We start from the raw sequence: 27,802 nt of genomic DNA on the forward strand, positions 1-27,802 counted from the left end.
TTTGACCGCAACCCTGACCATCTCCCTATATAATAATAAGTTTTTTAGTGTCGGGATGCAGACTATATTTCAAAAAATTTACAATTCGTCGTGCTGTTCCTCTAACTTACCTTTTTTATTCTTTATATTTCAAATCACACTTACAACACAAGTTTTATCCTTCTCATACAAATTGTCTTTAGAACTGTATCGCTAAAGGGAGACACTAATTCTGGGAGAACAAGCGAGTAACATTAGTTTCTGCTGAATCACTGGAGCATATGTCTCCTGATTAATGGTTAGTTTTAGAGAAATGTTTTGCAATTTAATAAGTGAAACTGTTACGTTTCTCTAAACATATTCTTAAAGATATCCGTCACACTCTCATTCTCTTCTCCTAGCACGAGGTCGCGCGTCCGTGGCTAATTCTGAGGGAAATGGACTGGAGCAACACTGGACGTGAGCAGGAATGTTTTCGGGATAGTTCCGAATTTCTTCTTTTAAGTGCTAGGAAGAAGACGCTAGTGGGAGGAAAGATAAACTGATTTAAACTTATACTCTGAAGAGAACTCGATTAGACAAGCTGAGTCGATAACAATTAGTGTCTAGAGTAACCTTATTGAGTTGAACCATCAGTCTTCTAAAGCGTCATAGGGCCAAGGAAATTTCATATTAAATTAATTATGAAACCAATAAATTGCGAAGAACATCGGCAAGGATTTATATAAGATGTACCAAAAAGTTTCCTTTACAAATTTGCCGCTATAAAATGATTATTTACATTATTTGGAATTCGACAACCTTATACGAGTAAGTAGAGTTACTTTTCGGCCGGACGGTCAGGGATTGAGCATCGCGTCCAGGGTGTTCGGAAGAGTAAAGATGTCCAGGGAATAAAAAAAATTTTAAATATTAAAGTAAATTCAAAGCTTGTGTGAAGTTTTATTAACAAACTAAATAGATTCCTTAAACAAAGAAAATTCAATGCGATAAATACTTTAAAAAAGAGATCGAAATCATCTTTAAAATTTTGTGATCATTTTTTTAGATTTTAGTTCTTGTATATGTTAGTAAATGGAATGGTTTAAAATAGTATTTTCATCACAATACATTAATTAGGAATGTATGTTATTAGTTTTTTTTCAAATCTTGAGGGCATAAGTATTAATGATGTAAGTATTCAATCGTACCATATATACATATTAAATAAAAATAGAAAAGAACAAATGATAATAAATGAACAATAATAATAAACAAAATGAAATAAATTGGTGTAAACTAAAATAGACAATAAAAATGATAAAATAATATATACACATTGCAAATAAATATAGCCCGCATAAATTAATTAAATCTACTAATATCAATGGGTAGATTCTCGACAGGTTTGCATCATGCCATAGTATAATTTACATCACATTTACTTGTTATATATATATATTTTTAATACAGTTGTAAACATTAATAAATAAATTATATATAAAAAAAAATAGCAAAATTAGGAAACAATAAGGTAAAGGATTAAAATGAAGTATAAATCAATCATCTTAGTAGTTTTGAAGGTAAATGTTTGTTTCATTAGCTTTTGAAATGTATGATAATTACTGCTTAGAAAAAACACAATTTGAATTGAACATATATAAATCTAACACAATTCTTAAATTATAAAAATAAGAACAATTAACGAAAAGAAAAACCTACGTCTTGTAGACAAGATCTTTTCATACATTTTACAGCAGAAAAGTGGCTTAAAAGAGATGAAAGGAGGAAGAAAAGTATTCTTTTTAAGCCAAATTAATAGGTAGGAGTCACGAAAGAGCTTCTGTTCAGTCCTTTCTTTTCTCATTCTTTTCAACTTAAACTATTCTAATCTAAATAGTTGTCACCATTGTTGTTAGCAGATTTTGATTTATACGTAGGCTTAAATCTAACATTAATAATTTAAATAAAAATTATTATATGAATAATTGAAGTTTTGATATGTATATCTTAAGATTGAGAGTCTATATTCAAATATTTGGAATTAAAATAAGTCTGTATGAAAACAATGTAGTATTTATTCAAATAATTAATTAATATATCTAATATATAAGAGGTAATTTGTATATATTTTAATATAAGTCAGTCAGATATAAAATGTGAGGAAGTAGATTCTATTTTTTTTCTTATATACATGGGTACGAATATGTTACCAAAAAATTCGAATTCAGAAGTAATTTTGGCAGCTAAAAAACCTGGACATTTTGAATTTTTTGGCTTATCGCATATGAACCTTACACCTCATAACAAAAACATTATACAATAATAAACTATAAAGAATTGAATTCTGCGTGCAATTATAGTTGGGAAATTCTGTTCATGCTGTTGAAAAATTTTAGAATCTGCTCTCTCTATCAACAAAGCTTTGTAACGTCTTGGGGTAGCTCGCTTGCCTATCTTAATAATGGATTCATATAAAAAGTATTTTATAAACTTATTTTAAATTAGTAAAATTAAATATCAAAGGAATGTATAATTTTCTTAATAATTATTTATGATTATAAAAAAAATTAAATTTTGCAAATTAATGGCTGAGTAAAACTGCAACGTATCGACCATAGTAGTTGGTGAGGCCTTGTCACTTGGGACTCATGTCACTGTGGTTGAAGTCTCTCGGGACTCCTGTAGTTACTTGTACCCGTTCCTAATAAAGCAGTTACAAACCAAATGGTTCAATGTATTTATGTACTGAAATTCCCAATACATGTTACAGTTTTGTTAAAATTGAAGCGAAATGCGATAAATTATAGAAATGTATGTATACAGCCCTCTCTCGCTGAACATGAGTTTCATTTATAGTTCTATTCAATATTTTTTAACATTTGTATATGCAGTAAAAGAGGTCCCGCACAACGCATTTTCCCATTTATCATCCCCTGATATCAACTCTATGGTCCCCATGGGGCTAAAAAAAAAAATTGGCATTAGTATTCCTCAGTTTAATTTTTTCTTCAACGTAATTAATATTATCAATATGAGAGATAGCCGAATTATTTTTCGTCAGAAACCAACTACCGAAAGATGGAAGAACTAGGGACATTTGTGACAGAATCTCTTTTCATATTGATTTCCGCATAGAATTAACAACAGAAATGATACCTTCGAGGTGGGATACTGATACATATCACCAATGTCTCATTTCATTTGATAAAAAAGTAAGAAAATTAAATATCTCTTATTTTGAAATTGATATTCAACAGAATGGATTTGAAATGGAAATTGAATGCTGGTTATGTTTTTAATTATAAGCGTTATATAAAATTCAAATAAATTTTTTGGAAAATCAGGAGATGGTCTTCAAAATGAGGACACAATTTATTTGTAGATACATTCTGGTTAAAACAGAATAAAATGAATAATTATGAGTATGCAGGTAGTTAGGCAAAGAAACATTTTAGCTTGCACGACCGAAAACCGTGAACTGGAATAAACGGTTTTTTTTTTCTCCTTATTCACATCTTGACAGCTATAGCTTATTAATATTTTATATTCATGACGTGAAGTTGGAAGAATGTTGCTAGAATTATTCCGTGCTTTAAGACCATTTAAACTTTTCTTGAATCGATTGTGACATTCCTGAAGTCGGAACAAATGTATACATTTATATTTAAAATTTGCATGCTCGGAGATTGAAGGGCGAGAAAAAAAAAAGAATAGAATAACCAGAAACTTATATTTTAATATTTTGACATCTCTATTTGTGTGTTTTAACGTATTTATTGATTAAATTATTTTATTTTATTAGTATTATTGTTTTTTTAAAACTTATTTATCCAATCAAGTGTTTTCTGTAACTGGCTTTTTATTATATTTTCCTTTAATCTATGTGTTAGTTTTATTTTCGTAAAATGTATCTATTTGTTCGTTTTTGGTAAACTGATCTACTGCTGTGACTATGAATGATGGTCTGATCTCACATTACCGTCTAATATTGAATTTGTTTAGCGGGTCACTGAAGAGGATCTAGGAGGGTGAATTCCGGAGAGCAAATTTGTTGATCGGGTGAATTAAAAAATTGTGAAATGGTGAAATTGGAGGAGCAGAAATGAGAAAGAAAAAAAGGAATGAATTGAAACATTTGTATTAGGTGTAAAGACCGAAATTGATTGTAAATGGAAACTGTAAGGGAAAAAAATTGTTTATTATATATCTTTATATCTTATTATACCATGTATGTGTAATTTATATATGTCCGATTACGGATTGATAAGTATGCTGTGTGAGATAGCAACCTGATGTATGTTTATTATGGAAGGAACGGTATCTGGTTCTGGCCAAATCGGCAACATATGGAATATTGAGGTCCTGATGGATGACTGATTTGTGACAAAGTAAGGAGCATTAAGGATTTTACGAAGGATTTTGGACTGTAAGGATTGGATTCTGAAGGAATTTGATGGTTTAGTGGAGCCCCAAAGCTAAGCTCCGTATGTCCAGATAGGCCTTATATTAGTCATGTAGATCAGTCTTTTGTAATGGATTGGCAATTTAGACCGTTTGTCTAGTAAATGTTGCAATAGTCGGAATCTACGAGCAGTTTCTTGTCTTTTCTCTTGAAATCTAAAGGTCAAAAAATCGTAGAGATAAAATAGTCAATGTGAGAGTAAAAAAAAGAATAAGACCAACATAAAAATTTGTCTTTTTGTTTTTGTTGACCTAAAAATCAGGTCGAAACGTCGACATAAATACATATTTGTTGTTTCTTTGCTGACCGCACCCCCGACCATCTTCTCCAATCAGTTATCTACGGTGAACTACATACACCTCATTAAAGTCAATAATATATTATTAAAAAGGATTAACAAATAACCAGAAAGAGATAGATGGGAAGGGAATATATGATAAAAAAATAAGAAAAATACTAAATAAAACAATTCCAATAGAAATAATACAAACTAAAAACAAATAATACTAAAAGCAAATAAAGAAAATAACAATAAAATAAAATAAATAAATAAAAAATAAAGTAGTTACCGGTTGAGGAGGAGGGGGTAGCGGGGGCGGCGGCGAGGGGGGCGCAAGGAAGTCGTCGAGGAGGTAGAAGGACTGGGGCCTCGGGGACCGCCTCCAGGGGGGCCGTTGCCGTAGGCAGCTGAACGAGGAGCTGTGCCTCAGCTGCCGGTCCTCCTCCACCCACATCTTCTGTCTTTGGGAAACATTATCATCTTTAGTATAGTCATCATCAGACATCATCACCATCACCTGGGGTTAGTCGTGCTTCAACCAATAATGTTAATGTTCAATGGTTGACTGTTAGTAAGGAATGCGATTAGTAAATACATTTTTATTTTACATGCATTAAGTATTGCCCTAACAGATTGTTTAACATGAACCATCTTCTGAGACCGTAAACTGTCTCCACACTGGTAGGCATGTTGCGCGATGTCGCCTAGCGATTTATTGTCTTCAAGGAGGCAACTAAGGGTCTACAGACCCGTCCAGAGACAGAAAATCGCGTGTCTATGGTTTTCCGTTTATATTTTAGACAACCCACCTACTAGTGTGGAGACAATGAGGTCCACATCTATGCAATAGCAAAAAATAAATTCTTAGACAGTAACTTGTGGTTTTAAAAATATCATGGTTTATTAATATAAATGTTTTATAATATAAATAGTGTTATTTACTACTCCACAATAGGAGGTACGTTGTACTATTAAAAAAAAACAACTTCTAATATCGTTAGTTTTACAAGTGAAATACACTATGTAGAAAATTGAAGTTATTAGATATTATTATTAAAAAATTTAATATGGAAATAGCATTTTTTCTTTTTACCAACAAATTTTTATAATATTAATAAATTCTTTTGTAAGCTAAAGATATCTTGTATTTAAAATATTTTTTGTAAAAAAAATAAATATTAGGTAAATAAAACACTTATTATTTTAAATAGTGAATTTCAAAATAATAATTGAAATAAACTTAGCCCAAATCTATATTGAAATGCCAAATAAATTTTATATTTATAAATTTCATTGTATTAAAATCACAATTCAGTAATGAGATTTTATAAAAATGTACATTTGAAGGATATGAGGGGGAAATATAAGAACTATCTGCCTCGGATAGAACTACTTGACAGTTGGCTCTAGATACTTGAGAACGTGGGCAGTGGTTATGAGGCCACATTAAAATTATGTTAATATTATGTTGAAACAAATAACCCAACCCTTTCACATTTTATGACGGAATGTTTTATAAACAATAAAATGAATAGGATTTTATCTTTAATTAATATACATTTCGCACAAAAAGTTAACTTCGTATGATTGTAGATCTTCATTAGCTTTCATAAAGAAATTAGTGTAGAGGTAAAAGTTTAAATGGAGGGCAAAAAATCTAAGCAAGAGGTAAAAGCAAAACAATGTCGAAACGTAGTTGGTTTTATACTGTATATAAATTAAAGCTTAAAGCTTAAACCTGCAACGCGACAGTAACAATTATTTGTCTACTTTTTACATCAAATAAAACAGTCCCGCGTACAAAGATAACAGAACCCGATATGTGCCAAAACTGAATAATATTAGCCCAAATTATTTGTACAAAATCGTAGCAGTGCCTACAGAATGGAATCTTAAATTGTTACTTGTATATAAAAAACATAGGCGTACCCAACCAAGGGCAAGGAGGGGGCAGCTGCCCCATAGAAGTCAAGATAATTATTAATTTAATATTTTTTTTTTCAACCAAATAATTGTATTAATTAATGAAGCACAGCTATAATTATATAAATTTTTCTTAAAATGTTGGTTTCATTCACCATTTCCGTGATGAAATGTCACAACGAACGTGGCCTGACTTCCCCCTAGCTTTGATCCCTTGTATGTAACCTAAACACTAAACTTAAATCAATGAAACTTTTGTCTGTTCGACAAAAAGCAACTGCATTGTGTATTATTAATTTATATAATGATTTTCAATTAATTGTTCTTGTTAACTACAATACACGTGTATGTAAGTGATTCATTGTAGTTGCTAACTCCATTTATCTGGGGGTTAGCTAAAAAAACAAATAGATATAGTAAATATGACAATTAGTTTTTATCTTGGCCGGCTCGTTTTCGAAAATCAAATCAGATTCTTGAAATGTACTTAGAAATTGGGGAAAACCAATTATATTCGATATTGATGGGTTTGAAATGTTTACTTTACTTCCTGTTTTGAGGAAAGAACCATTTTCAAATGGTTAAAAAAAAAGGTAGCATTACGAAGATATTATGATTTCAAATAAAAAATTGTGTTGACATTTTTTAAAAGATCTTTAAACCGGAGGCTCACTTAGAAGCAATGATAACAAATATAACATAAGGAAGAACAAGACATGAGTTTTAGCTTATTTGGTATACAGAGCTGGAAGTGGACGAGAAAGCAGATCTCATTAGCTCTTTCAGAAGAAGCCTACTGTCATCATAGCTAGGGCTGTCCTTGCGTCGAGTGGTGTCCGTTAGCTAATAATAGGCACTAGTCAGTGTCAAGATTTTCAGTAGTATCCTACAGGACTAATAGAGAAAAATCTAGTATAGTGCGGGTATCACACTACTTTCACGTATCACTCTACATACGTCCCCTAATTTTGTGCTATTTGGTGGGCTAGTGTTGAAGTTATCGATATTTAAGTAATGCACGAGAAAAACAAATCAAGACCAGAGATGCCAGAAATTTTAATTTTTCTGTAGTTAAAAAAAATCGCATTTTAGGATTTCTCGAGGTTGGAATAACAAATATAAATTTTGTTCCTGTCATGAATACAACAGTTTAACAAAATACAACGAAACCGTCATGAAATCGGGAAAGATCGTTTTTTCCGTTAGAATCATATAATTCTATTTCTCCTTTTTTATTTATTCTTAAATCTCTTTTATATTTTATATTTATTATTATTGCTAACAATAAAAACTGTTCTTCAAATTAAAAAAATTAAAGCTACTTTAAGGATAGTCTTTCACAAATTCGTCATTTATATCCTTTTAGATTATTTCAATTAGGATAAGATCTAACTGATATACTGATATTAAAGACGATTCAATTCTACATTAACATCACGAGTTTAATCGAAATCGTTTTCGAGAAAATCGATTCTATCAAGTGGCACTTCCGGTCAGCCAATTTTACCGAAAAAGTTGCTACACATCCCAGGCATATATCCGCCTTAAATATGTATTTTCAGTTTCGTGCGACCTTTTGTTTTTGTCCTAGCCTGTTCACACACACATGGACCACTTTGCGAGACTAAGTTACGGATCAGTGAACCTCAAAACAAGTATTTCCGTTATGAAATCGAAATTTTGCAGGATTAATTTAATTTCCTTTATTATACATTCCATATATATATGTAAGTGAAAGTAAAAATAAGTAATAAGGAAAACAAAAATTAAAATTTTTAATTTAGAATACATGAATCATAGAAATATGGAATAAATGTTTTAAGGTCCCTTCAGACTAAAAAAACTAGTCTCACAAGATGTGTGCGTGGTTAACCTAGCTGTTTTATTATTAATTTTCACCTTTAGATTTTTTTTTTCGAAAAGTGCAAAAATAGCGATATCAACACGAGCCCACCAATATACACAAAATTTTGTGATTATATGAACACCAGATTTTTTAATACATTTCAGAGCCCCAGGCAGAGCTAGCAAGGTCTCCCACAGTGATATTCATCTACACATATTGTCAGGGTACTTGGAATATTTACCCAACTCAGACAGATCCTTTATAAGTAAAAACATTTTGATATTTTCGATACTAATATGATCTGAATCTGAATCATGATAAATTCATAATGATACAAAAAATATGGTATCGAATCAAAAAATATGGTATCGAATCAAAAATTCCGTTATCGGATTCAATAAATGTTTACTATAAAACCAATATGAACCCTTCTTAGCGAAGATTTAGTTGATTCAGAAAATTCTGTGGAATGGTAAAAAAACAAAATGGGTTATGTTGAATATGGACATTTTTTTTTTCTAGACACAAGGTTCAGTTTTTTTTTTTTAACTGATAATGTATTTTTAAGAAAGTGTAATAATATTTAATACGGACAGAAAGGAAGGTGAAGATGTAACAGAGCTCGGAAATGAGCTAGCGGTTGTTGAGGTGACACCACAAGACAGAAGAGTCGATGAGATCGCGTGCTTGGCGGATCGACCGCGCATTGGGCTGCTCCTATCTACCGACCCTCCGGGGTTGGGCTCTGTCCTCTCCCACTTTGAGGGACCTCTATCGCTACCAATAATCTCTCTCTACTTAATTACCACAGCGCTGTATTGTCTATAATGACGGGGGCTATGTCTCTTCCGAGTTTAAGAGTGTTATTTACTTGCCATGATAAACATTTTAGGAAGTGGAAGGGGGATTTTTATTGGTGATGACTCAAACAAGCTATTCATGTTTGTGATCGTAGCAATGAGACCAGAACAAGTTGAGAGAAAGATTTCTTTCTGTGAAACAGAAAGGGACTACAATGGCGGATCCAAAAATTATCTTTAGAAGACCTCCATTTTTTAAATAGATTTTTATAAATTATAATTATCTTAAATTTTTATTTATTTTTTATAAATTCAAACATATATGTACTGTGAGTAACTCTTTTTCACACGATAATTCTCCACAAAGATACGTAAATAATTTCGTAAGGGTAGGATCTTGTAACCGTATGGTACTTGATTTAGTACCTAGCTCTCGGGAATAAATTATGAGCTGGCTAAGTAAAGGCCGTGGTTTATTTTTAAACTAAATGGTTGTTTAATTAGCAATTATAATTAAATAGACTAACAGCACTACTAGTACTAATTATTGTGCAACGACCCGAGAGAGGTAAGACACCCCCGCTCTTCCCACCGGCCCGGCTGGTCGCTGATGTAATGTTGAACTTTAAACTGGTTGTGAAAATACGACCTTGCTCTCTGACTCATTCGATATATTCTCTCGGTCATTTATCCTTATTAATTTTATTTATTAATAGGAAGGTAAAATTTAAGAAGTGAATTCGTCTATGTCGTTAAATATGTTTGTCAGTTTTCCTTTCTACACTAGTTGTGTAACTGAAAAATAAACTGTCGTTAAAAAAATCTTTAACATAAGGCCTTGGTGGTGGTGTTAAGAGGTGCATGGTGCGGTACAACTTACATCATTCCTTCCAACCTTGTTTTCTTTGTTGAGAGCAATCCACAACCTCCTTACTTAAGAACCACCTCAGTTATGCTCAGAATTAACATTTTCTAGGCCTGATAACTTTCGAAAATCCTTATAGATTGTGAAAATCGTCAGTATACTTCAGCTGTACGACCTTCAATATAACCAACATACCGAAATTTTTCGTATTCTGTTATTTTTTTTTTTTTGTTTGTTTTAATAAAACAAATAATTATTTTGTAATTATTGTGTGACAATAATTATATTGTGTTTGTTCATAAAACACAATGGATCTATTTGAGTAATTACAACACCTAGACACTGGAAAAATGTCCGTATATCGTAGCCTGTGTTCTATTTTAACTAAAACAAATGAATAACAAAATAAAAGAAAAAAAAGTTATACGTTTTAACAAATAAATAATTTAAAACAATACGGTATTATATTTAAAGAATCAAAACTATAAAATCAAACTGTGATATGGCATTTATCCCACTCATATTAACCAACTGAGCTCTTTCCAGTGTAGCCCATCGTACATAGTTGGTTCACCAATTAGAGCCTTTTAATAAATTGAGTAATTGTTCTAGAGAGCAGTATCTATATCTCGTAATTATTTATTCATATTTCAATTTACACTGCTAAATGATTACATTACGAATCATTTAAATTTTATTGGCAATGTATCAATGTTTCTACTGAATAGTGCATTAGGATATTTGTATTTTAATGAATTTAGAATCATATACTAATTTCTATAAACGAATGACCGTCAATAAAACCATCATACCGAATTTTTTCCTATTTATATATTTATTTCTTAATTCACATCATTTTATGGGCAATTAACCTATGATTTTACTGAATAATGTATTTGTATATTCATATTTTAATGAATATAGAATTAGATATTTTTCCGCCTCCACCATGCACTGAGGGGCAAGACAATTTCTCCTTCCCCATCAATATTGCATGAAGGATATCACAGAATATTCTACCTTCCCCCAAATATTACAGAGCCATTTTTTTTTTTAAGCCCATATAAAAGTTGAGTAAATAATTTAATTTTGTCGAAAAAAAGAGATTTAATTACTAATAGAAAATGTTCCTTATTAGTGAATTAATTTAAACTTTGTTTTTATTCCATTTACAAATTTGTACCTGTATTTTGTAAAACGATTCACTCATCAGTAGTTTTTTGTGCCATATGAAAAACTGAAGAATGGGCTACACTTTTATTTGACCCCTCCCAACAATACTATTATCATTTTACTTTAAACAAAGATTTCTTATGTTATTGATAAAGGACACGTTAAAAATAATGCACTATGTAAAAATTTAGTGATTTTTATTTTACCTTTCCGACTTTCCTTCATTTTAAAAAATATATAAAATACACCAACGTTTCGGAGTTGTTCAACAAATTTAAAAAACGATGCAACAAGAAAAGAGTAATAAAACCCCCTGTACTATTATTACTTAAATATTAGTTAAAAATTTGTATAAATTACATTTAACAAAAATATCCTAGTTCTTTCTCGTAGCTACCTATGTAAAAAATCCATGTAATTTATATCTTTAAAACAAAGGAAAAGTGGAAAGGAAGAAAAACTCACTAAATATTTATATTATAATTTGAACTTTTGCGTGGAAGAAGTGTCACGAACAGAGTAAATATAATATGGGAAACAGTGATTATCATATAAGTAAGTTGAGAAAATTGCTCAGAGAACAGTTAATGGAAACAATGCAGTAGGAATATAGAAGTGAGTGTATTTATAGACAGACCTAGCGGTTTACTGTAATAATTTAAAAGTGTTTTAAAAATTGACGGAGTAAAATTTATGGATTTTAGACGCTGGGACCTACAGTGGAGCTAGGATATTTTTGTTATTAAAGGTAATTTGTAAACAAATTTAAATAATAATTGTAAAATAGATTTTATAATTTTTTTTTTAATTTGCAGAACCGTGAGGATGGAGGATTACTTTGAAATATCGAAATATTTCATATATTTTTTTTTAAATACAGGAAAATTGGAAAGGAGAAAAAATTTCCCCCTTCCTTAGTATACAATAAACCAATAAACAAGCTTTCTATTGATACAGAGGTATTAAATAATACATGATGGTACCAGCAACAGTACCTTAATGACCTCAATGCTATCCTGGAAACGGCTTTGTAAAGGACTTCAAGATTGTCGGGAATACACGGAAATATTAATACGTATCAGTGAGATACAAAAGGAAACTATTGCAAATTTTTTTTTCAATTTAAAAAAAAATGCGTTATTTAAAAATAGTATAGAGAATTACTAATTTTTTTTATTTTAACTCATATAAACCTTAATTTATTGGATTTTTTAAAATAAGCATATCTTAGAATGGTTAAATAATTCTAATAATAAAAAATAACTATATACTCTTTAAACTGTTCCAAGAATAATGTAGAAAACATAATTAATAACGAAATTAACACGCATTTCAGAATAGGAGATTTTAAAAAAACTTAAATTTATAAATGATTTATCAATTTTAGACAAAATAGTAAGTTAATTCCAATGATCATAAACAAACAGTAAATTTTTATTTGCCTATTGTTGGTTTTTAGTTCAAGTTCTTTGTATTGAAGATAAGAGCCCAAATAAACATAATAATGCTTGGAATTTAGGATACAACCCAGAATGAGCGGTCTTATCACAGTTTTACAACCGCTATCTTCAGCAAGATATTCATAGTTCTTATCAGTTTTCATTCATTTCTATCTATCACACACACACAGACATCTGTATACACACTCTGTTATAAGAGAATATATATATATACATATTATGTACAATAGTATTAATCATCTGGAAAATATTTCTAAAAATTATAACGTACAATAATTTAAAATAATAAAAATACTCGAATAATATAAATAACGACTGATACCCAATAAAATATAATATATTTATATATCATCCAATAAGAGAAAATCTCAGTAATTGGGCACGCTAAATCCTAGTTTAAAATCTTTTTTTTTCACTAATGAAAACTTTTCATTAGGTTTTTTTTAAAGTCGGTTTATTATATATATAATAAAAGATTGCCACTGCAGTAGATTTTTATATCCATTCAAATAGGTTTTATTATCATATTTTTTTAAATTATTTATTTATTGTAATTTACAACTGTACAAAATAATATAATAGGTAAATATGTAGTATGTTTCATATACACTTGAAAATCTTGGGAAGGAACCACCCATTGGTGGTACTTTAAACATTAATTTAAACTAGAAGGTCCCGTGACCATCTTCTTTTCAGACGCCTCGGAGGATTATCAGGGATTGTTAAGGATGAAAGATTAAGAATTAATGGGTTAGGATGGTTAAGGAGTTTGGAATAAAAAGACGCATATCTGTTTTGGGTCAAATCTGCAACGAATGGGATGTTAAGGTCTTATGAATGAGTTTATTTGTGACATAATAAGGAGCATCAAGGATTTTACGTAGGATTTTGGATTGTAACGATTGATTATCATATTTAAAAAAAATAAATTCAATTTAATTTCTTTATTTTACTTAATTTGACCTAATTATTCACGTCATTGTTAAACTTTGTCTACGTTTCCATCCTGGACCAAACTGCATTATTGTATAACTTTTCGATATTTCACGAGAACAAGAAAATCGTGGTAAAGCATTACTCAAAGAGGTTATTATAATCAAAATTGTTCATAAACAGTGTTCAGAGACAATGGACTGTTCTTTGAAAATGTTAAGAAAAATTTAAATTTTCAGGCACAATATATCCCCGAAATTTCAGGAATAACAATAATAATAATTTCAGTCAAAATTATTGCGAAATTTTAGGTTTTGCCCTCTATAACCCAACAAGTTGTGGCAGCAACGTTCCTAACAGTCTACCCAGTTGATCAGACTACTGCTATAATTAACTCCCCGACCGAGAGTTATGTTCGTACTTCCATGTCGAGAACTAATTCGAGTAGAGTCCAGAACTAAGTTGGCAAGTTGAAGCAAGCTATTCTCATATATGCAGAAGAGACAAACACTTCTGTAGAGAAACATAGGAGGTTGATTAATAGAGGTGAGGAGTTGGGTTTCCGTGACACCGCACCACATTCCCCCTCCTTCGGTACTATGGGACACCAGGACCAAGCGACCTTCAATTTCATACACGCTAACTAAGCAAGTATCTAATCTATTTCCAAAGTATACTTCTGTCCTTAGTAATAGCCCTTCGACTATTGCGTCTCATGATTCCCCTAAAATTGAAAGGGTTTGCGTGTGACATGGTTCATCATTAAGCCGGTGGTCTAAAGAAAAGGAGCACCTGTCTTGAGACCACAAAATAAGACAATACAGGTAAATGTTTGCTATTATGTCTATCATGAGGGTGATTAGGTTCCATATGGTTCGGCTGTGTGGGAGCCAAAGCGTCTCAGTCAATCGAATCAACTCAGATTCTCAATTTCTCTTAAATTCAAAACCATAGTTTTGGAAAAAATGGAACTGAAAAATTGGGCTTTCGTAAATGCAGATTTTAAGCTAATTAAGTGGCTCGGACTTTAGAAACTACAGTGTTAACTACACTGTGCTACAGTGTAAGGTTCTTAGTACTTCAAAACTACTACTTTTCAATTCCGTTTTTCTCGAACTACAGTGTGGACTTAACTTTTTTTTTTCAACCCTCAATAGATTTTGTTTTTCGGTATCGCTGATAAATATTCTCCATTATTTCTAAAACACTATGATTAATTCCATTTTTTACTTACTCATTACCGTAAACCAGTACATTGAGACCACAAGGTGACGTTGGTACAAGATTTAATGTTCATTTATTTTTTTATTAGAGGTATAAAGTCCTAGGGAGGGAAATACGTGTTACTCTAAAGGTTACCGAACTATTCTAGCCAGAGTGGGAAAGTCGAGATCTGTTCCGAGGGTCCATCATGAAAGTTTGTTTTAAACAACGTATCGCTTTTAGGTATAAAAATGTAATTCGCGATACTGAATAAAAATCATATATATCAAATGAAAAATCATAAATATTAAATAGTAACAAAACATTTTTAATAATAAACATTCAATTTTTTATCTTTTTTCAAAAGAAGTTTGGAATGATATTTATTAAAAAACCTCTAGTGAAATTTGCTAATTTTCTCAATATGTAAATTAACTTCTTTGTGTAGAAAAATAATTTTAAAAATCAGATTACGATAAATTTTTATTATTTAGTCCGATACAGATAAAATGAATAAACACTTAGAGCTCTAATGCCCTCTGCTCTTGTACTAATATTGTTCAATGAATAAGGTGTCTTAATTATTTAGAAAAATAAAGACGATATTTTTGTTGGGTTTGAATAAACTATAGGCCAAGCTAATGATGTAGAGCTGGGTGGATATTATAGCTAATGATGTAATTGGCAGCCAGGATGAGGACTATAAGATGCGGTAATACTGTTCGTTACTCGCCGGAGTTGCAATTACATCGCTCCCACGGTATAGCCCTTGTTGATAGCGCATCACTTAGCCACATGGTAGTAGTAACCAGGTTTCTGAACCACTAACCATTCCAAAACTCCAATTACCAACACTAATCCACCGTCATCTACAGAAATGAATTAAATCTATCAAACTACAAACCATATAAATAATTTTATTTTTTTAATTTAACAATGGGCAAGGAACAAGTAAAAGTTTATCCACATGAGAAATACCAATTAAAATCTTATTTTTCCTTTCGCGTGTTTTCCAACTGACCTAACGTAATTCGTGAGCCATAGGCTATTATTTTTAATTGCTTGTAAATCGGTACCTATTTAATAAGTATATACAATCAGGCAACGTTTTACAAACATTTATTTAAGAATACATTATTTAATTGGAGAAGATAGTCGAGGGTGCGGTCAGCAAAAAATAAAAAACATAAATAAACAAAAAAATATTAATTTATGCCGAAGTTTCGACCTGCGTTTAAGGTGTTCATCAGGGCTATATAATGAGAAACATAAAATTAAAAAGAAATAGTATACTAACAAATTTGGAATAATAAAACATAATGAGTTGAATAATACAAAATAGTTTTATTGCTACTGTCTAATTCTATGGTTATCAATCAAGTACATTGTATTATTCAACTCGATATTTTGTATAATTCCAAATTTGTTAGTGTACTATTTCTTTTCATTTTTATGTTTCTTTAAATGATGGTTGTTATCTCTTTCGTTCTATTAGTACAAGAGCCGGGAAGAAAAAAAGGCAATTATTTCACCCCAATTTTTGATTACTTTAATAAAAACTATGTATAATTACTAGTCAAAACTAATGAGTCTGCCAAGTATAGGTAGGAGGAATAAAAAATGGCGGTTGTTTCAAAATCTTAAAAAACATTAATTTTTCATTCGGAGCTCTATATCTTAAAAACTACCACCAACACTAGAAAATCTAAAAGAACATTATTTAAATGAGAGAAAATTTGCTAAAATATGAACCCTGATAGAGCTATTTACGTCCAATAGTTCTCGAGATATAGCTTTTTAAAAAGCAACATTTCTTAAAAACCTACTGAAAGATTAGTAGTTAGTTAATTTATTTTGAGAAATCTATATCTGAGGAACGTATCTATATCTGATGACGTATGTCTATTAGCACTAAAATTAAAGCTAGTTTAACCTACTATAAAGTAGTTTGACCTTTACCTTCGTAGGAATAGTACTTTTCATGATATTTCCAAAAATAAATTGATTTATAGTTGTTCCGACAATAAGTTTGAGTTTTGAAAAACTTTATTTCAGAAACCGTAGGACGAACAGATGTTTGTCAGCACTCAAATTAAAGCTAGTTAAATTTACTATAAAATAGTTTTAACGTTTACCTTTGTAGGAGTAGTAGTTTTTATGATATTTGACAAAAAAAATTCACAAACTGTTAATTTCTAGTTGTTCGTATAAAATGTTTGATTTTTGAAAACATATATCTTTTGAACCATAAGACGCACATATTCCAACACTCAAAATAAAGGAAATTTAACTTACTATAAAGTAGTTTATGACACTTGTCTTCGTAGGGATAGCAGTTTTTTTATATTCGCATATGAATTTGGCCAATGAAAATTTGTCCGAACAACTATAAATCAATTTATTTTAGCAAATATAATGAAAACTACTACTCCTACGACGATAAACGTATTAAAGTACTTCGTAGTCCATTAAGCTAGCTTTTATTTAAGTGCTAACAGACATCTGTACATCAAATGGTTTTTGATATATAGATTTTTCAAAACAAATTCACTAACTACTGATCTTTCAGTACGTTCTGTAGAACATTTTTATGAATTTTTGATTTTAAAAAGCTATATCTCGAGATCTATTGAACGTAAATAGCTCTATTAGGGCTTACATTTTAGCAAATTTACTCTACTTTAAATGATGTTCTCCTAGATTTTCTATTGTTGTTCCTACTTTTTAAGATATAGAGCTCCGAATGAAAAATTAGTTTTTTTTATCGCTTTGAAATAGCCGCCAGTTATTATACCCCCTACCTATACTTGGCAGACTCATCAATTTTGACTTTCAATTATACATAGTGGCTGCAAACGATATCTTATTCGAAAAACTAGTGAGATTAAATATTTTTTGCACATCTACAGTATATGAAATCCAGCATTATTTGTTATCTGCTTCATAGCCATCGACAGGACAACCATACACCTGGCCAAATAATTACTATATTGTTCCCTTCATATAGATTGATTCTTGGTTTCTTTCTTTTTCTTCAACAAAAAAAAAATTAAAAGCCTGGTTTCATTGTTAATTTACTAAAGAGTTTCTTTCCAACATCATAATTGGGCAATCAATGTCTTTGAGGTTTTCTTTCTTTTTTTACTATGAGATTCAGCACGCGAAATAGGAGCCTTAATCTTGAAAATGCTTGTCTACTTCTTAAAATATAATGGAATTTTAAATTGTTATCATGTTCCTTTGTGAAAATTCAGAATAAATATGAAAAATCTGGTGCAGTGCAAAAACACACAACTTACAATTACTACTTAATCACTTATCAGTTACCACTGTTTTTTTTATTTTCGAAAAAAAAAAATCAAGCCCAGAGAAGGCGAAAATTACGAGTACTTACTTTTCTGTTGAAATGAAATTCACATTTCAGAGTTCCTCATGTTGGGAATAACGAATTTAAATGTTTTCCTTACCAAGAATGCAACAGTTTTATAAAAGATAAAGCCGTAATGCAATCGGGAAAGATCGCACCGGGTTTTACCGTTCGAATTGCATGAATCTATGTTCGTTTTTCCTGCTTTAGTTATTCATAAAATTCTTTAATATTTTGTATTTATTCATTGTTAATTATTGCTAACAATGAGAACTGTTTATTTGTTTGGTAACAAATAGAATTGTAGGTACATCAGTTTTTTTTTTTTTTTTTTTTTTTTTTTTTTTTTCGCACCCCTCATTAATAAGGAAAAGGAAAGTAGGGTACATGCAAAAATGTTTAGGTTGATGTTATGCATCCTTTTACTACCAGGGGTATTATAAGGTATTGATTCTATTGTGCACTGTGTGTGTATAGTCGAAGGCGCCAAGTGCGCGTTGATACAATGTAGGTACATCAGATGAAGATTTTTTTTTTTATATTCTTCATAAAAGCCATGTCAGACTATTTCAATGAGAATAAAACCTGGTATTGAGGACTATTTAATTTTACATAGACATGCCAAGTATAATAAAAATAGGAACCGTAACAATTATTAATTCAATGAAAATTTGGCTGTACTTTTTTAAGTGTTTAAATTCATTTCTGCCAGTGAATTCTTAAATAAAAAAACATGAAAAACTCCATGATAAAATGTTTCCCACTCCCTAAGCGTATCTGGCCCTATAAGGCAGATTTTTCAAAATGGCCGTTGTATATTTTTAGGTTCATTGCCAATAACTTCTGAAGTACAAGTAGCCGACTTATCATTAAAAAAATACGAATAGTGAATTTAACGAGCTTCAATTTTAGCTCTAGTAGAGTTCTCTATGTTTAGAGATAATTTCCGAGACAGTCTTCCACAACTAATAGTTTTTTCGAATGGAAGAATAAAGTCATCAGGCATATGATAATATTCATAACATTTCAGCCAATATCTATTAAAACTAGTATTCTTAGGAAAAAAATGAACGTAAAAGGACCAAATATAAGCAAATAATCATAATTAAATGAAAAATGAGTTGCGCTCTTGAAATGTACAGTTCCTGTTGCTTACATTAGACCAGGTAAAAAAATAATTATTTTATAACAAGAACTAATGCGTTTTGTTGGAATGCTGTTGGAAAAAAAAACAGTAGCATAAAAAAAAAGTTAATTTTTATGTAAGTGCAAAGAAAAAAAAAATTGAAAACTTTAAATGGGTACACTTTTTATTTATGAAAACTGAATAAAAAAGGAAAATTTAAAAAAATAATTATAAATGGGTTTTTTGGGTAAAAACGTAACTACTACATTTGGCACTCGACACCCAAGTCAGTTATAAATAGGTTTTCTTTAAAATCAAACCTTATATATACCTCCCTACGCCTACTTATTATATACAAAAATTTGCGCAATTTAATTTTTTAAATCTATTTTATTTGCTTTGCTAAGCTACTAGTTATTCTTAAGGAGTTATTAGCTATAAAACAAGGAATATATGAAGGGTGTTTTGAAAATTTTACCATATAATGTCCTGTCATATACAATTTGTACGCATCCCGAGGGAATGGTAAAATTTTAACATTGTCTTTTTCAAATAGTTTTAGGTTAAAATCCATTGAAAGAAATTAGTTAACAATAACTTTCAGACCAACTTGCAGTTTTAGACAATATATAAAAGAATAAGCTGAGGTTGGAGGTTTAGTTTAATATCTTATTGGAACACGACTAATGAGGGCGGTGAAGTAATGCATATCGTTCAAGCGAGTGGATCAACAATTACAGACCGTATCCCTATAGAGCTATTAACGAGATACCCATTTAGAATTATCGAAGCTAAAAAAGATATGCTCTATAAAAGTCAGTGGAGAGTAGAAGCTGAGGAAGAGATCGTGACGACCCAGATTCATCCTATCATCTCTATCATTTTCTAGGTCAATGTTGATAGAACTTGTGGGCTTATGGAGCTATTCTATTCTCAGGCTGGTGTCGTGCGTCAGGGCTCGGGAGAGAATGTATAGGAATCTTAGGAGCACCTTCCGGCATACCAAATGGCTCTTTCCTTCAGATATTGTACCTCTTCAACATTCCCTTCCATCACTTTCCTGTCCCTTGCTTTGTGTACAATGTGCTCGGTCGGATATTGCCAAAGGAATACATAACAAGGCTCTTACCAAATTTTACAAACCTTTTTATAGTAAGTTCGAATATATTTTTTTTTTTTTTTAATTTCCAGCAATTTTACATTCAGTATTACTATTTTAAAGTATTTAAAATGTATCACTACAACCCGTGGGTCATGGGTGCAGTACTTTGTAAGGATGGGCTGTAACTAGATCAACGGTTATGCATGGAAGTGATTTGGTCAGAATCATGGTCGACGGCCAGATATATACACAATTAATTGTACCCCCTTTATGAGGCTGAGTGGACTCCACAGGTCTCCCAAACCCACAGGGTTTACTACTGAGAAAAATAAAATTATCTGCCACGTCCATATTCGAACCCAGATACTTGGAATTAGTAGTGCACTACCACTCCTGCCACTATTTTAAGGTAATGATAAATTAAGCCATTTGACTGATAACTGTTTTGTTGTAAGATATATATTTAAGAATAATAAAGCTTCCCAATGTTTCATTTTGTTTTGTCCTAGACGTTTAAACAAACATTTTTTCCTATTCTATTACTTCAAGGAAAATTTCAGCCACCTTTTCTGGTTTAAAATTCTCTATTACAGGGGATGTTTCCAGCTATCTTCAACCTGCAATAATATATCATTCACACTTATAAATTAAAAAACTTTGGTAGCAAATAAGTTGGTTTTAACTAACATTTTAATTCCATGCAACAACGGATGTATATATTTATCAGTTTTTAAAGACAATAACGTTATTAAAATCAAACGTTAGATGGATTATACTGCTTTTCTTTTGTTTGAAATAATTTATTGAATGTATCTTAGAGTTAATATCTAACAATTATAATAAGTTTAGGAACGTCTGTAGGACGACTTTAGTAAAGAAAGTAATCCCAGTCTAAGTTACTATCTTAGGAATAATTCTAAATAAAATTTAAACTTTTTTTTATAAGATGTGCCACTATTCAAGCAAAGCAGCGATATGAGGATCACATTAAAAAAAAATAAGCTTGATGAAATAAAAAATTAAGTAACAGATAAAAAAAATACTAACTTAAAACTTAGAAATAAAGATCTGAACTAGTTTTAACCAAAGGTTGGTAAATCTGAACCGACACTATCCAGAGATTTTAAGCAAAATTAATTTATAAAAAATAAAGGAAAACATTTATGTTAATAATTATAATTAACTTTGATATGAATTTTAATAATAAATGTAATACGAATTTTAACCAAAATAAATAAATTATAGGCCTAACCTGAGTGTAAAGAAGGTTACAAAAGATACAGCGTAAATTTATTGTTATTAAATATTTTAATGTTAATGTAAAAAATTGGTAATTAGACACAAGCTAAAGATAGCTTATTAATAAATTAATATGATTCCCTAAAAGTTTATTATCTCACGGGGTAATTTTGACTAAAATTATCGATCTGGGTAGAATAGCCCGCATAAAGTTTTTAAAATGAATGTGGTTGTAATATTTACATTTAAGGTTTTCTATTTTATTAATAATAATGTTGTTTGTTAAAAATCATATGCCGGCCGAATTGGCCAAAACGTTGGGCTTATAAAGAAATAAATTTGTTTTGAGACTTAAATTGGATAAAATTTATTTTATTTAAACAAACATTTTGGTGTTTTTTTTTCTTTAACTGTGGTTATTTTAATTATAGGTTTTATATTTATGTGGTTAGTAAAAACTAATAATATGTTATATATTAATAAAATGTTAACACAGCTTTATATTTTATTATTAAATATGTATTATATATTATTGCAGGTTAAAGATGAGCGAGTATAACTCGTAACGTCCACTATAATTAGCATTTGAAGAAGTGAAACAGAGTTGAACTTTTCTTTAAAATAATATAATTAACATGACATTTCAACCCTTTGAAAAATAATTGATTGAAATGTATTTTAATTTCCTACACCTACTAGGTGATGGTAGTCAAGTAAAGGTGTGAAATTTTCAACGGCTCTATGCGTTTCATAATATATCTATGCACAGATAATTCTATCTACTTAAAACATGAAAATGGACCGAAAAAATATTTTATATATTAACGGCATACATGACAATTACAAGGCCAATCTGGACATACGGAGTTGAGCTTTGAAGCTCTACTAAACCTTCGAATTCCTCTCTTATCCAATCCTTAAGACCTTGTATGTAACCGATCAAGCCCAAACCAGATATCATTCCTTCCATTATAAACTAACTACCCAAACCCACTAGTTTCTAGCCTTGCTTCCTCTTCCATTACTGACAATCCTCAGGAAAAGAAGATGGCCACGAGATCTGCTAATGTAAACACGTCATTAGAGTGGTAGTTTCTCTACACGCCTGTATCACTCCCTTATAAACTATAATTTTCCATTCCGACGTACTGCCGAGGAGACAGTTTAAAGGAAAAGAAATCAGAATCAATGAAACGGAAGTGTGAACATATAAAGAAAGAAAGTTATCCATTCTTCAGTAAAAGATAGATGGACAAATGTGGAGCGTGAAATCTTTAGGAGGATAACTACGCATTAGAGCGGTGAAACTTTTACTAAACGATATCACCCTACGAATTATTTTTACGAATTACTCAGTTTTAAAAAAGTAAACCAATATGACTTATGCATTTAAGTATCCATAGTTCATGAAACGTATTTATAAACTTCCAATTTTATTTTATAATTTTACTTTCTAGCATTATGGATCCAAATTTCAATATTTAAATAAAAGAATATCCTATTAGTATTGTAGTTAATATTCATGAGATTGCAGAATTGATTATTTTTCTATTCAAAATACAGAAACTAAGTGGTAAACATATTAATCAAACTGCTTTCTATCGCAATATAATAATTCTTCAAACATTCCAAAATACAATTAGTATGTCGGTTTTTAAGTGTAATACACCAAGTCAAAAATTTAAGTTTTAAATTATATGATGAATTTTTTTTTTGTTAATGAAAGTAATTTTATGTTTAATTAGTAGGTTTTTATGATATTAATAAATTCTTTGAAGTTTAATCATTCTAACATTTTAGACTTGATAAACGAAATAACACATAACTAGAAAATCTTGACTAAATGTGTTTCACTTGTAAACAAATGATAAATAACTTCAACGTGACTTGGTTAAAATAAAAATAAATTCACAATTATATACATTCTTAACCATGATTTATTTTACATACTTAACTTAAATTTTCATTACATCTATGTTCCCTTATTTTGATATAATTGATTATAATAATCAATTACATATATTATGATAATTTTGATAATTAAAATTATAAATATGATTTCTCTGTGTTGAGCATATTTTATTTCACTAGTTTAATCACTAATGTTATTTATTTTATTGTTGTATTATTATTCTTTATTTTTGTACAAAAATACAAAAATAAAATAAATAATAATAATATTTATTTTATTTTTGTATTATTATGATTTATTTATTTTTTGTATTATTATGATTTATTTATTTTTTCTTATATGTATATGTGGAATGGTACACTTACAGTCCTGACATGTGCCGTCCTTGAGAGTTAGTTTTGTTTGTTTGAGATTTTATTACTTTTGAGTAATATTATTACAAAAAAAGAAAGCATTCTAACAGTATTATTTTAAAATTATAAAATCATTTAATCAAGACTTCCAAAGAAGCCTAACCATAGATATTGACGTGGTCCTTAGTGGCCGTTAATATTTTTTTAAAATAAATGCTTTATAAGAAAATCAAAACATTCTAAATGAGTTTTTAAATTATAACGTACCAACACAACCCTAAAGAAAAACTATAAATAAATCAGTTGATGTTTTCCAATATATTCAAATTCATTTAATTTGTAATAGAAATCCTGAAGAATATTTATTAAACACTTACTGTAGAACAATCCGATAGTCACTTTCTTTGACATTCACTAAGACCACACCGAGAATACGTGTAAATAAATCTGGTTTTGGTTTGGTTGGATTCCTGAGGTTATAGGATAGCTGAAGAGCATGGCCGCAATACAAAATTTCATTTGTTATTGGAATGGCATCCTATTAGAAACAGCCTCGGGTCTATTTATGCTAACCACTCAAGGTTTGAATTTTATTTGGTTTCATACAGAGTATTTACCTATATTTTAAGTACCATTACTATCATAATTTCTCTTAATTCTATATGATAATACCATCGAGACACCTTTCCAAGAACAAAACAAATTTTTAAAAATATGTGCATGTATATGAGTATTTAAAAAAATAATCATTTTCTCAACTACATATAGTTATCATATGTTTTTTATTTTACAAAACCCATTTACAAAACTTTTAAAAAATCCAAAAATAGAAACCAACAAAAATCCATTTAAGTTTCTGAAGAGAAATCAAAGATTTATTTTCATAAAAATATACCACCTATGTGTAATGGTCATATTTTAAAATTAGAACAAAAAAAAACCTTAACTAAGTTTATTTGTATTTATGAGTGTTTCATAATTGGAAAAATGAATAATAATAATGAATAGTTGAATATATGAATTTATAACAGAGTAAGAACGCCTAAGGTTAGTTATATAAAAAATAATACTCTAATGAAAATAGATATTTTAAAAACGAAAATCAATATTTAATATGTTATCTTGCCAAATAATTCCCTATAATAATCGTTTCTAATTTATATTCCATATCGTATTCGTTTTTAATATTACTGCTCAGAAAAATTATGAAAGTGCTTTTGCATTAGGACTATTTATACCTAATGTGTTCACTCAGGTAATAAAATTATAATATGTATTTAGGTAAACATGCAATGCGTTAGGGCATAAGCTCTAAATAATATAATCTATAATCTTGTTTCACAGTGGTATGATAAAAAAAGAAAAAACAGTTAACCATGGAGGGGTTTGAAGCAATAGGAGGTTGCCCCACTTTTAATATTTAAAAAACAGTATTCATTTCAAAGACTATTTGGTTTACAGAGATAATTTTGGTATCAAATTGTAGAAAATTTGATTTAGTTTAAAAAAAAAATTAGAATAATATTTGTCGAAATGGTCAAAAACTAAAAATTTAGAGAATTTTGCCGTTTTTGGCATTTATAAACTAGATATTCCACAACGCGGCAAAAATGAAACAACCTCTAGCTGCAGAGTCCTCAATTATCTTTTGTTTCACTTATATTTACAAATATTTTATTATTTTAGGGTAATCCTTATTAGACCAACAAAGATTTATAATAAATTTTCTCAGCACGCATTTCTAGTTCATGTCTCGTACTTTAAATTCTAAAAATACATCGAAATTTAAAAATATCAAAATAAAACAATAAATATGATTAAAACATCTATGGTTATAATGGCAACATCAAACATCACGGTCTGTTAGTTATTCCTGTCAGTCTACAGTAGATTTAAATTTTCGAGCTACGTGAAATTATTGTTACAGAAACTTAAATACACAAATCGTGCAGATAGTGGATCTCACACCTCGGAGTATCGTTTCTTGATCCCTCGCAAAGAAATCTTTGTTGAATCAGTGCAGGAATGTCCCACACTTTTGCTGGAACCGCGGCTAAACGGGCAAAGACTAGAGAAACGTACACTTTCGTAGAGGGCCAGAGAAATGAAGGCTATGTGTGAAGTGAGAGTAAGTCTAGAGAGAGGAGCGGCGCGAATTGGAGCGTAAAACGTCCCGTGCTGTCCGCACCCTCGCATTCAATAACACGCAGCATCTTCAGCTACACAGCATCGACGGCCGCGTCTTCTTTGTTTGTGCTAACGAGACAAATCGATCATGGGAGCTAATCGATTTAACGCTTCATTTATCGGGTTAGCAATTATACAACACGTGGAGCCAGTTATCGGCCCACACTGCGGGTTAGGTCAATACCACATCTTGGGTTGCATTGCGTCATAGGGTTGCAGCGAGCTAAGAGGTATTACCTTGAAGTAATAACCGACATAAACAACTCCATCTGGGTATTAGTAAATAAATGAAACCTATAAAATCGGAAGATGTTAGACTGTTATACGTCGTTTTCAGAAGTCAAAGCTAACCAAATTGACATTAAAAAAAAAAATACTTACCTATATTTTTTTATATTCTAGAAAATCAGTAAATAAGTTGTATTAGTAATATACATATGATATTTGTACCTTAATTTATATATTAAAATTTAGAGCAAATTTCAGCTTTTAGAACATATGAAAATGAAATAAAATTAAATATATACCTATTATTTTTTTCCTCTGTTCAAGACCATCAATACATAAATTTTTTTAACTAATTAATTTATTTGTTATAGTTTCATTACCAACCTTGAGTCATACGCTCATAGTTCATAACGCGAAACTAGGAATTGGGTGATAATATTCCTGAAACTTTTAATGATGAAATTATCATAACTGTGTAAAGCTAGACTTTCAGATATTATTTACTGTTCGTAAAAAATTAAATAAAATGGTTGGGGAAGAAAAAAGTTGTGACCCCCAAAAGGCACTTCTCTAGAACCAACTCAATTCACATACAAATGAATGTTCCCAATGTATGGGAGCCTAGAATAATGTCGGAAGTGGAAAAAAAATTCAGACCACAAAAAGAAGTGTTTCTCCTAATGCAACATAATTTACATTAAAATTTTCCATCCTCTAATTTAATTTGGACGGTCTGTTGACGAAAATCCTAAATATTTTAAAAACAAATTCGACACGGTAAAATTTTGAACATACCAAAATTTCATTTAGTTTGTACCTGCAAATTAGTAATGTAGGGATGATTTATATATAAGGGGTTCACATGAAATTAGTACCTAAAAAAATTTTTTTTTATTCCCCAAATTATTCAAGAAAAGTAAAACTTTATTTACTGCTATAAATACGTATGTATTTAATTAATGAGAAGTTGAACAGAAACTAAATATTTACAGGAATAAAATATGAGCTTAATTGTGAAATTCAGTAAAATACATCAAAATAAAAATGATACCACCGTACTAGCTTCTAATAACCTTTTTTATTATTTTGCAATAATTCTCGTATACTCAGAAAGAATAATCATCTTAATTTTGATTCAGATTCTTTTGCTTTTAAGTTAATAATTTTTTTAATGGGAGCCCATCCAACTGTAAAAGATCATAATTTGATGATGAATGATTTTTAATCGTGTTAAAGACGGAAAGTCGCTCAAATGGTCATGAAAATTCTTCGTAAAGTGTTTTAAAAGAAACTCAAGTAAATTGGGGGGGGGGGATTTTTAATTTCTAATGATGGATGGATTTTGAATCAATTAAATGGAAATTCCTAAAACTCACTTATGA

The 27,802-nt window shown here is 30.1% G+C and overlaps 1 protein-coding gene across 4 annotated transcripts in view; it reads right to left on the reverse strand.

Moving 5' to 3' along the window:
* Nucleotides 1–27,802, reverse strand: part of Dyrk2 (Dual-specificity tyrosine phosphorylation-regulated kinase 2) — a 279,497-nt gene that overhangs the window by 129,916 nt on the left and 121,779 nt on the right. For 2 of the 4 annotated variants that reach the window (XM_014419784.2, XM_014419783.2), the window contains exon 2: nt 4,993–5,164. The exons of the other annotated variants lie outside the window; for them this stretch is intronic. In XM_014419784.2, coding sequence (XP_014275270.1) covers nt 4,993–5,157 — 165 coding nt within the window. In that variant the 5' untranslated portion in view covers nt 5,158–5,164. The remainder of the gene's footprint in view (nt 1–4,992; nt 5,165–27,802) is intronic. 4 annotated transcript variants of the gene reach the window in all.

Source organism: Halyomorpha halys, unplaced genomic scaffold, assembly GCF_000696795.3.
Source record: "Halyomorpha halys isolate HHAL.00 unplaced genomic scaffold, Hhal_1.1 Scaffold251.1, whole genome shotgun sequence".
NCBI classification, from domain to species: Eukaryota; Metazoa; Arthropoda; class Insecta; order Hemiptera; family Pentatomidae; genus Halyomorpha; species Halyomorpha halys.